This window comes from Eretmochelys imbricata, chromosome 12 (genome assembly GCF_965152235.1).
Source record: "Eretmochelys imbricata isolate rEreImb1 chromosome 12, rEreImb1.hap1, whole genome shotgun sequence".
In the NCBI taxonomy this organism is placed as follows: Eukaryota; Metazoa; Chordata; order Testudines; family Cheloniidae; genus Eretmochelys; species Eretmochelys imbricata.
In genome coordinates, this window is record NC_135583.1 from 3,225,415 (window position 1) to 3,237,977 (window position 12,563).

The following is a 12,563-nucleotide window of genomic DNA, read 5'->3' on the forward strand; positions in this document are numbered from 1 at the left end:
CATTGTTTGTTCTGCAGAAAATGCTTATGTACATTCATTTTATTAGAGAATAGATTACACAGGACTTTTGTACACAATTTAAAGTTAGCCTTTGGAACTCACTTCCACAAGCTATAATTGAAGGATTCTGGATCATCTGCATTTACAGTGATGGTAGCCATCAGTGACTGGTTACTGGTCTGATCACATGTAGAAATCCCTATGCTCCAAAGCATGAATTGGATTTTGTGGCATATTTGTGAAGCTCTCCCAGCTTGTTAGTAAAAAAAATTTTCATTTGAGTTTCTCTCAGCGGTAGATTGCATGCTTTAGGCTTGCTGCGCCAGTACCAGTAAACCCCTGTTTGTTTTCTATTTTCTTCCAGTATCATTGTGACAGATGTATGTTATCAATTTGCCTGAGGCATCAGGTGATCAGGCTGAGGCTGTAGGATCGTTAGGGGAGGTGATGAAGGAGCACACCAAGTGACTAAGTTTTAAAGCTTTATTAATAAAATAATAGCGGGGAGTGCTGGGTGCTCCCCACGTCACTCAGAGGAAGGAAGAAAGCATTAGTGCCCGAGCCCTAACCCACTTTCATACTCACACACGCACAACCCGAGGCTAGCCATGCCTGGATGTAACATAAGAAGAAGATGGGGGAGGGGTAGATGAGAGTTCTGTCCTGTGCACAGGCCATTTAGGGTCTGCTGTTGATCTCTGACTTGCTTCAGCTCTCGGGAGGGTTTTAAGCCCTGGGTTCTTCCAGGGGCATTTTCGTCCAGAGCCCTTTGTTCCCTGTGCTCTCAGTACCAGTCCGAACCCGCCTTCTGTGGCTCCCTTAGGTTCCCCAAAACACACTGGGCTGCAGGGTTGCGAGACAGTTGTTTTTCAATTCACTGGCCTTCACAATCTTTTTTGTTTTGCAACCCCCTTCAGGTCTGTCTGGTTCAGGTCTCCTTGCCAACAGGCTTTTGGCTGTTTAGCAGCAGGGAGCTTGTTTGTGTGCGTTGGCCTTGAGTGGCAGTTTCATTCCTTATCTTCGAGCCTAGCTGAATCGTCGAGTTAACCCGTTCCTTTCTCCCTTCCTCCCTCTTCGGCCTCTCGCAACCTGCAAAGGAATCTTTCATTCCACACACCTTCAACCCTTCCCAATGCGTATAAAAGCATTAGCAATATACAATGCTGGTGCGTACCCAGGGGACTCCGTGGTGAGGGGGGCAATTTTATTGTGACATCATGAAGGGCAGCTCTCATTGCAAAATGCCATGCAAGGTTTCCTGTGTGTTAACAAGGTACTTGGGAATTTGGCTCCACTGAGCTTTAACTGTTGTCTGATTATGAACTGATCAACCGGCAGAATCTTCTGCAAGAAGTCATGCTAGTTTTTAATAATGAAACTGGAATACAAGACAATAACAGTAACATAGCCTGAGGCTGGAAATACACAAAGGTAGCATTCCCCCTAAAGAACAGTATCAACAGATGGGCATGCCCCAGGGGAAACCAAGTAACCACAACCTTTCTTTGGACAGTCAGTAACTCTCTGCTTCTGGCTTCCTGCTCTTTGGGCTTTTGTGACTCTTCTCTGATTCTCTTCAGCTGTTCCTTTGTCAACTCTTGGGTGGTTCTTCCTTCATCTCTTCTGATGTCAGTCAGTGCCTTCCCAAGGCTGTCTTGCTCCCTTCCTTCTCCCTCTGCTCCTCATCCCTAGATGAACTCCTTTATTCTCACAGCTCCTGTTACTGATGTGTATGCTGAGAATTCCTTGATCGTTTACTTCGTTTTGCTTGGCCAGCTGATTATGTGGCATTTTTCTTTGGAACAGAAAAACCCCTACCAAAGTAAAAGACTCCACTGCACACACTCCCCTCCCCCTCCACCCCAGGGGAGAGGATGAGAGAACAACCAACATGTCACAACATTAATCATGTTGCTTAATGCACTATGGGAAGGTGTCCCCCTCTGGCTCCCTGCTTTTGACCCTCACTCCCATCCCTGTCTTATCATTTGTTGCCCACTGTGGTGGGGTCAGGACTCACTACCGCTGGCGTCTCCCGCTGGTTGCTCTGGGAATTAGCTCTTGTCAGCTGCAGAGTGCCCTCTGCAAGTGGTGTCTCACCCGTTGGCTGCTCTGCTTTCAGGACACTGCCCTCGAGCAGTGCCCACTACTCCAGTCTCACCCCCTTCTGGGAGGCAGGGGGTTAATAGCAGTCCTTTGGCTTGCACCTGTCTCAGTGGCCAACCACAAACCCACTGTCTAGCCCCTCGCCTCAGGAGCAGGTTGCAGTCTGTCTCGGCCCCACTCCTCTGTGGTCAGGTGCAGTATAAGGAGGGAAAGGGAGAGACCCAGGCCCACCCGCTACTCTGGGTCCCGACCCAGGGACCCTCTAGTGGCAGCCTCTCTCTGCCCTCCTTCACTCCCCTCTTGTCTGCCTGTCTTCCCCGGGCCACTTCCCCTTTGGCCCCGTGCACCTTCTCAACCCTTTTTAGCAGGGGCCGCAGCCTGGCAGGTAACTGGGCCAGAGCTCTCCTCTGCTCCTCCAAGCCTGCCCAGCACTTCTCTGTCCAAGGTGCTATCTCCTTACCTCAGGAGCCAGTCCTCCTCCCTTGCTAGTCAGGGAGAGACTGTCTTCTCCTTTGCTAGGCAGCCTTTATATAGGACCCAGCCTGGCCCTGATTGGCCACCTCCTCCCTTGCCTTCATTGGGTCTCCACAGGCCTTTGCTGATTGGCTGCTGGTCTGCGCAACCTCTCTGGCCTGTTCCAACCCTTTTTCTCATGGAGTGCGGCAGCTGCCCCACTACACCCCCACCCAGAATTGTTTGAGATCTGGGTCTGGTAGCCCCACTCCTTACGCTGAGGGAGGGGCCTTTAGATGTGGGCAGGCTCGTGCACACCTATCCCCAGATGTTCAATAGGTACTGGAAGGTGCTTCAGTACTATGGTGATGAGCGCAGTGCAAGAGCCTACATAGAATAGAATAAATGGACCACTGCCAACTCAAACTCAACACATCAAAAAGTTTAATGTCTCTCCATTTCCCCTATAATAAACTAATTGCACTTAACCTTTAGGGAGCACTAAGGATCAATATCCCCATTTGATGACTAGGATGATTTCTTTCTCTATGCCCTTCCATGTGGATTGCATAATCTTATATTTTACATGTCTCCTACAGATTCCCCGGTTGGTGAAAGTCATCCTGGAGAGTTCTCCTTACTTCAGAGTTATCAGTCCCAATGATGTGGGTCACAAAGTAGCACCGGGCATGGCATCTACCTTCCACATCCTCTTCATTCCTGAGGAGAACAAGGTAACACCAACACCCTTAAAGGGATCGGTGCCTTTTAAACATTGAATATGCACACAAAGGACTAGATTCTGGCCAATAAAACAGGTGTAAATCCAGAGTAACCTTTCTGATTTCAGTGGAGTTACTCTGGACCCAGCCTACTGCAATAGCAGGAGAACACCCACTATTCCTTTGTGAAGGGTATCCTTTAACAGACTGGACGTTCCTTTAGCCTGTTGTTCTGTAATCTGTCAACCTATTTTCAGGGCTCTTTTCATCCTTCAATACCCAAGGGATTTAAGGTGTAACTCAGGGGTTCTCAAATTGCAGGTTGTGACGCTGCAGGGGGTGTGAAGTTATTCCGTGGGGGGGTCATGAGCTGTCAGCCTCCCCCAACTCCACTTCACCTCCAGCATTTATAATGGTGTTAAATATTTTTAAAGTGTTTTTAATTTATAAGGGGGCTCACACTCAGCGGCTTGTTGCATGAAAGGGGTGACCAGTACAAAAGTCTGAGCCCCGCTGGACTGTAACTCCTATCAGAGAACTGCTTAAGCACCTGTGGGCTGATAGATTATGCACCATACAATCAAACATAGGGCTTTCTGCATGACTGTACATATTTTGAGTTACTGAACCAATTATAAAGACCAACGCCTAAACTTTCAAAAGTGATCAGTGATTTTGGGGGCCCAACATGGGCCCCTTGAAAGAGGCCTGATTTCCAGTGGGGGGATGTTCAGCACTTTCTGAAAATCTGGCCACTTTAAGGTGTCTCAGGTTGGACACTGAAAAATGGAGACACTCAAGTTCGATAGTTCTTTAGGCCTAAAGTCTTTTTTAACCAATCTGTGTATGATTTCATTGCAGTCCACTTACCACAGTTCGAGAACCACTGTTTTAGACTAACTGGCAAGGGACAGTGTGGAATTCTGGGAGGGTATGGGTATTTGATAGGCCACACTTGGGATTACATTGCTGCTGTTTCTCCCTTTTTATATGGGATCTGTATGTATGAGTGGGAAGACACATACACAGATGTTCAGTTATACCTATAGGAATGCAATAGAATCATAGAATCACAGAATATCAGGGTTGGAAGGGACCTCAGGAGGTCATCTAGTCCAACCCCCTGCTCAAAAGCAGGACCAATCCCCAATTAAATCATCCCAGCCAGGGCTTTGTCAAGCCTGACCTTAAAAACTTCTAAGGAAGGAGATTCCACCTCCTCCCTAGGTAACGCATTCCAGTGTTTCACCACCCTCCTAGTGAAAAAGTTTTTCCTAATATCCAACCTAAACCTCCCCCACTGCAACTTGCAATAGATTAGGGAAACCTATTCTTCATCTCTCCCCCTCCTCATTTTGGCCTGGGGAAAAGGAGATGACTTTTAAAACCTCTGTTTTTAGGCCTTACAGATATGCTGCGCCTGCAGCCATTCGCCTGCCTACATTCCAGTTGTCAATCAGGGAGAGGAAGTGCTACGTGTGTGGCAGAGAGCCAGCTTGGCACAGACAAACTGAGCTCTAGATTTTCTTCATTAAGAATGTGCTCAGTGTGCTGCAAAGGGCTTAGTGGTACTTCCTATCTGAAAGATTCTGTGCAGAAATAAACGGGCATATACATTGTCCCACTGCCATGTTATCTCTGTCATACCCGTGTTGTCTCAAACCCAGTGTTTCTCGCATCGTAGGAGCTTATAGTGCCAAATGTAAAGAAACGTCTTTTAATATTGGTTTGCCTGCCTCCTTTAGCCCTGTACCATAGTGACACCTAACAGCGTCTCTGTCTACTACTGGCATCTCTCCGCAGTATCTAGGCTACGATACCATTCCTTTGCTGAAAGTGTACAAATAACATTGCTGTGCTAGTAGTGAGTGCTAAGATGTCAACATTCACTATGGTGATCATGAGACTTGTTGGGGCAGAAGAAGATGTAGCGGCTGGGAAGGGTCATACGCATGGCAAGTTGATGCTTAAAGAGGTGCAGAGCAAATTTTTTACAGCATCCTAGTGTTAGTATGGTCCTTCATATAACCTGTCTTGAAGTGGAAAGGTTAGGAATAGCTTTGTACTAGCCTGTGTTGGTGCACTAAGAGAGCTGAGGAGTTTGGTCCTCTCTTTGGACACAGTTGATTTCTTTTCTTTCATTTGTTGGTAGGTTTTGGTTTGATTGTATTCCCTTTTGTGTAATGTTTGGAAATGGAATAGTGTAATAGATGAAAATCCCCATGATCTGTATCCTGTTCCCCAGCAACATGAGCATGTGAAGTAATTGATTTTCCTCTGACAGGACTGAGAAGTTATTGAAAGTCATTAATGTTTGCAATAAAACTATGTTGGTATGGGAGGAAATTTTCAAGAGCGCCCAAGTGATTTAGGCTCCGAAGGTGGTCTCTCAAGTAGAAAGGACCCATGTTCTTTAGGTCTTTATAAATCAAAGCCAGAACCTTAAATTCCTACAGGATTTAGCCCAATTCCCCAGGTCCTAATGTTACAAATATGAAAAATGGTTCCTTAGAGCCATATTTTGAAAGCCGTCTGCATTGTGCTTGCAGTTGTGTGCATACAGAGTAACACTGATGCACGCATACTAGGCTCTGTACTTTGTACGTGCTAATGTATGGCCCACTTCTGCTCCCATTGTTGATGTTATGGGAGCAGGATCGTGCTACTAGAATCTTTTTTTAAATGGGGGGGAGCCTTCTTGATGCTGAAATACTCCAGTAAATTAGTATGTAAGTTATGCCACTAGGACAAAATGTAGGTACGTGTGTGTGTGTGTGTATACACACACACACACACACACATTATATATTCAAAAAGAAAAGGGGGACTTGTGGCACCTTAGAGACTAACACATTTCTCTGAGCATAAGCTTTCGTGAGCTACAGCTCACTCCATCGGATGCAGTGAGCTGTAGCTCATGATGCTCAAATAAATGTGTTAGTCTCTAAGGTGCCGCAAGTCCTCCTTTTCTTTTTGCAGATACAGACTAATGCGGCTGCTACTCTGAAACCAGTATATATTCAGTGCTTGTTCCTGTAATCCCTCTTCAGGCATCTCACTTGTTTCAGTGCACGCACGCACGCACACACACAATATGCCTGAAGAGGGATTACAGGGACAAGCACGGAATTATCCCACTTTATGCTAATAAAAGTTCAGTTTCCATAAATTGGGCATATCATCTGTGACTCTTGGTTAAGTGTGGTACTTTAAAAAGCACTAACCTTTCTCTGTTTGAGCTCTTCCCTGTTATTATTGGTTGCCTGTAATTGCCTTAGCCTGAGTCTGATCTTACATACACTGGATAACTCTGACTTCAGATGAGTCATTTACAGAGGTATTGCACAGAGCAGGATCAGGGCCTGTGTGTTCTAAAGAAAAATAATTTGGATGCTGTCAGTGGCTGGAATGCCATGTGGCACGAGGCTTCATCCTGAGAATGGAACATTTTCATATTATCTCTTAGCCTTGTGGGTCTGCCACACAATTGGGCAGTCAGTAAATAAATAAATAGCTGATATGTAATTGGAATGTACTTTATAAATATGTAATGCAAATCTTTCCACTTGGCAACAATTCCAGTTCGTTACGCTAACTGCTTCTAATTTACACTGTTTTGTTTTATGGCTCTGTTTGTTTAATGTGGGTGTTCTTGTTCTGTAATGTGTTCTCGGGTGCTCTTGTATTTCTGTCTGACAGAATCTGTCTAATTGGAAACCTTTGCCAAGTTGATGGGCAAATAAACAATGGACAGGAATCTTCACGTTTTATGTGTGTCCTTCCAGATTATTAATAGATTATGATAAAAGAAAATTAAAGGGAAAGCAAGAGGCATATAAAACTATTTTACAGCACAGTTTATTCAATCTTCCGCCTCCTACTCTTTGCACCATAACAATGCCACATTTTTCAGGCAATACCAGCTTAGACGGGAGAGTTTGCAAAATTCATTACTGCTGCCAGTAATGCTTTTTGATTAATATGAACTATGACAGGACAATGAGTTATCGTATTAGCAGAATTAAGTCCTTTTAAAATTGAGTCCAGCCTGTTAGAGATGTTTTGTAGCATATTGAAGGCATTCCTAGTATATCTTCAGGGGCAGGGTTCCTAAGGGAAGCGCTTATGTTCACTTCACGGAATGCCTTTCTGTAAAATTGAGTTGGGATCAAATTATCCCCTTATCAAGGACAAGAAAAACATAGTCCCTGATTGCAGGGTTCTCTGTGAATTGTTCATTTGTGGGAGGGGGATGTCCCCCAAACAGCAAAACTGGCATGGGGTATTTGTGAGATTTCCAGAGTCTCTGCACTATTATCTAGTACACCACAGTTCTGCCTCCGTGGCCCCATGGTTCCGCCATGGAGCTGTGCTCCTCTACATTCTTGCCTGACTTTTAATTACATTGCAGTGGACCTGGTGATGTTCTTTGCAGCTATGATCAGGAAATAATTCATGCAGTATTTGTACTCAATTATATAGTTAAACGGACATATGAGAGCCACCTGGCCCATTGGGTAGTTATCAGACATGCCATTATGAAATGAAAATGTGCAAATCATCAAACTGATGCAGAAATGAAGCCTTAGATTGCAGAGATCCTGAAACAATAATTCTTTGAGTGATGGTCCCTATGTGGATTTCAAACGCAGGTGCGCATGTGTGTTATGTGCCGGAGCTGGAACTGTTCATGGTAGTGTCTGTTGACCTCCACGTGTGTTGTGCTCCACTGTGTGAGATGTCCAAGGCTTTAAGAGGCTGTGCGGGTCGATGCCGCTCCAGTTTCCTCTTCCTGCTGCATGGCCAGAGTCAGAACCTGTCATAAATATAAAGGGAAGGGTAAACCCCTTTAAAATCCCTCCTGGCCAGAGGAAAAATCCTCTCACCTGTAAAGGGTTAAGAAGCTAAAGATAACCTCGCTGGCATCTGACCAAAATGACCAATGAGGAGACAAGATACATTCAAAAGCTGGGAAGAGGGAGAGAAACAAAGGGTCTGTGTCTGTCTGTATGCTGCTTTTGCTGGGGACAGAACAGGAATGGAGTCTTAGAACTTTTAGTAAGTAATCTAGCTAGATGTGTTAGATTATGATTTCTTTAAATGGCTGAGAAAAGAACTGTGCTGAATAGAATGACTATTCCTGTCTGTGTGTCTTTTTTGTAACTTAAGGTTTTGCCTAGAGGGATTCTCTATGTTTTGAATCTAATTACCCTGTGAGGTATCTACCATCCTGATTTTACAGAGGTGATTCCTTTACTTCTATTCAAAGTCTTCTTGTAAGAAAACTGAATGCTTTTTCATTGTTCTCAGATCCAAGGGTTTGGGTCTGTGGTCACCTATGCAAATTGGTGAGGATTTTTACTAAACCTTCCCCAGGAAGTGGGGTGCAAGGGTTGGGAGGATTTTGGGGGGAAAGACATGTCCAAACTACGTTTCCCAGTAAACCGAGTTCAAGTTGGGTGGTGGCAGTGGAAATTCCAAGGGCAAAGGGTAAAATTAATTTGTACCTTGGGGAAGTTTTAACCTAAGCTGGTAAAAGTAAGCTTAGGAGGTTTTCATGGAGGTCCCCACATCTGTACCCTAGAGTTCAGAGTGGGGGAGGAACCTTGACATGGTGGCAGAGTGGTGGGATTAACCTGAAATCATTTTGAGATCAATTTGAGATTTTTTTGAGCCAGAAATACAGATTTTAAAAAGGAAATATTTTTTTTTCCTTTGGAGCTGCCGGAAAGGAGGTCCAACTGAAAGCAGCTAGTTTTTTCTCTGCTTTGGGGCCAGAGCAGAGACAAAAGGGGATTATCTTTATGAATTGCAGGTTTTCTTTGCCTGGAGGCAGAGTAATTAACTCCTGCAGGGAAATTCACAGTCTTCACAAACCAGAGTTTTTTTTCCCCCTAAAAGTAAATAGGGGGGGTGTTCTACCCATTTGCCTGGAGACAAAAGTGGCAGGGGTTTTTTACAGAATTTCATTTTTTTTTTTTTACAAGGAGCACAGGTTTGAAAGGAATTTTTTTTCCTTTGGGCTGCTGGTAAGCAGGTTTCCAAGTAGTTAGAGGTTTTTTGCTTTGATTTGGGGCCAGAGCAGAGACAAAGGGAATTGTCTTTTTCTGTAGGCTGACAATCACTATCAGAGAATAGGTATCCTATTCCAGCACAGCAAAATTTTACAGCCAAGTTTTGTTTGTTTATTTCTAAACCTCGGGAGTAAAGTTAGTTAAAAACAGAGAGGTTAGGATGACAGATTCCACGGCTCAACAAAAGCTGGAATTAGCCAGATTTCAGGCTGAGGAAAAACAAAAGGAACATGAAAGACAGATAGAACTCATGTGGCTGGAGAAGGAGGTACAGGAGGTGGCCCACAGGAGGGAAATGGAGGCAAGGGCCAAAGAACTGGAGGAGAAGGAAAAAGAGATGAAGCATGTGGAGGAGATGGAGAAGATAAAGGCTGAGCAGAATATACCAACAAACCCTAGCAATCCTTCTCCAGGTACCACTTCCCATCCCAGAAAGTTCCCCACCTACAAGGCAGGCGATGATACGGAGGCCTTCTTAGAAAACTTCGAAAGGGCCTGCCTTGGGTACAGCATCTCTACCGACCAATACATGGTAGAGCTGAGGCCGCAGCTCAGTGGACCCTTAGCTGAGGTGGCGGCTGAAATGCCTAAAGAACACATGAACAAGTATGAACTGTTTAAATCCAAGGCGAGAGTCAGAATGGGGATAACACCCGAGCATTCTCGTCGGAGGTTCAGAGCCCTAAGGTGGAAACCAGACGTGTCATTTACCCGACATGCCTACCACATTGTGAAACATTGGGATGCCTGGATATCAGGAGCAAGTGTTGAATCTCCAGTAAATTTGCCCTTCCTAATGCAAATGGAACAATTCTTAGAGGGTGTTCCTGAGGAAATAGAAAGATACATCCTAGATGGGAAGCCCAAAACTGTAATTGAGGCAGGAGAGATTGGAGCCAGATGGGTGGAGGTGGCAGAGAAGAAGAAAACTGGTCGCAGTTGGAATGGAGACCAGAAGGGACAACCCCAGACCACACCCTATTACCGGGGGCCGCCTAACCTCCTAACCCTAACCCATCTACCTCCTAAAGAACCCTTCAGACACCTTATTGTCCCACCCACCCTGTTCTCCAGCAACCTGCCTCGCCCCAATGACCCATCAGCTGGACGATGTTTTAAATGTAACGAGCTGGGCATGTAAAGGCCAACTCCCCAAGAACCCCAACAGATTACAGTTCATTGCATCGGAATCACACCAGAGGTCCGCAGGCCCAGATACCTCCCAGATACCCTTGGAGCGGAGAGAAACTGTGAGTGTGGGCAGGAAGAAGGTCACTGCATGGAGGGACACCGGAGCACAAGTGTCATCGATCCATGCTTCCTTAGTGGACCCCAATTTAATCAACCAGAGATCCAAGTGACGATTCAACCCTTCAAGTCCAACTCTTTCGATTTGCCTACAGCCAAGTTGCCTGTCCAGTACCAGAGCTAGTCAGGAACGTGGACTTTTGCAGTCTATGATGATTATCCCATCCCCATGCTGTTGGGGGAAGACTTGGCCAATCATGTGAAGCGGGCCAAGAGGGTGGGAATGGTCACCCGCAGCCAGGCTAAACAAGCCGTAAGGCCTAGCTCTTTTCCAGAAACTTCTATCAGACCCGCTCAGAGGTGATGGACCCGGACCCCAGGCCAATGTCTGCAACAGCAGTAGTGGATCCAGTCCCAGAGACCCAGATGGAACCAGAACCGGAATCAGCGGAACAACCAGCATCAGACCCATTGCCAGCACTGAATCCAGTACTTGCAACCTCAACACCAGAGGGCCCCACCGAACCTGAACCGGCAGCAGCCGATAACCCTACACAAAAGGCTCAGCCGGAGCCTGAACCCCAACAGAGTGTCCCAGCGGAGAGCGGTTCACAGTCAACGGAAACAGCCCCATCCCCTACATCGCTTCCAGAGGGACCAAGCATAGGTCCACAATCCAATGAGGAACTGATGTTTCCAGCATCAAGGGAACAGTTTCAGACCGAACAGGAAGCAGATGGAAGCCTCCAGAGAGCTTGGGCGGCGGCACGGAGCAAACCACCGCCTCTCAGCTCTTCTAATCGATCCAGGTTTGTTGTAGAAAGAGGACTTTTATACAAGGAAACTCTTTCTGGTGGACACCAGGAAGACTGGCATCCTCAGAGACAGTTGGTAGTTCCAACTAAATACCGGGCCAAGCTTTTGAGCTTAGCCCACGATCACCCTAGTGGCCATGCTGGAGTGAACAGGACCAAAATCCGTTTGGGGGGGGTCATTCCACTGGGAGGGAATGGGCAAGGATGTTTCTACCTATGTCCGGTCTTGTGAAGTATGCCTAAGAGTGGGAAAACCCCAAGACCAGGTCAAAGCCCCTCTCCAGCCACTCCCCATCATTGAAGTTCCATTTCAGCGAGTAGCTGTAGATATTGTGGGTCCTTTTCCAAAAAAGACACCCAGAGGAAACCAGTACATACTGACTTTCATGGATTTTGCCATCCGATGGCCGGAAGCAGTAGCTCTAAGCAACACCAGGGCTAAAAGTGTGTGCCAGGCACTAGCAGACATTTTTGCCCGGGTAGGTTGGCCCTCCAACATCCTCACAGATGCAGGGACTAATTTCCTGGCAGGAACTATGGAAAACCTCTGGGAAGCTCATGGGGTAAATCACTTGGTTGCCACTCCTTACCCCCATCAAACAAATGGCATGGTGGAGAAGTTTAATGGAACTTTGGGGGCCATGATACGTAAATTCGTAAATGAGCACTCCAATGATTGGGACCTAGTGTTGCAGCAGTTGCTCTTTGTCTACAGAGCTGTACCACATCCCAGTTTAGGGTTTTCCCCATTTGAACTTGTATATGGCCGTGAGGTTAAGGGGCCATTACAGTTGGTGAAGCAGCAATGGGAGGGATTTACACCTTCTCCAGGAACTAACATTCTGGACTTTGTAACCAACCTACAAAACACCCTCCGAACCTCTTTAGCCCTTGCTAAAGAAAACTTACAGGATGCTCAAAAAGAGCAAAAAGCCTGGTATGATAAACATGCCAGAGAGCGTTCCTTCAAAGTAGGAGACCAGGTCATGGTCTTAAAGGCACTCCAGGCCCATAAAATGGAAGCATCGTGGGAAGGACCATTCAGGGTCCAGGAGCGCCTGGGAGCTGTTAATTATCTCATAGCATTCCCCACCTCCAACCGAAAGCCTAAGGTGTACCATATTAATTCCCTAAAGCCCTTTTAT

At 46.0% G+C, this 12,563-nt stretch overlaps 1 protein-coding gene across 1 annotated transcript in view; it reads left to right on the plus strand.

Annotated features, from left to right (window-relative positions):
* Window positions 1–12,563, plus strand: part of HYDIN (HYDIN axonemal central pair apparatus protein) — a 387,143-nt gene that overhangs the window by 18,140 nt on the left and 356,440 nt on the right. The window contains exon 4 of the mRNA XM_077831048.1: window positions 3,159–3,293. Coding sequence (XP_077687174.1) covers window positions 3,159–3,293 — 135 coding nt within the window. The remainder of the gene's footprint in view (window positions 1–3,158; window positions 3,294–12,563) is intronic.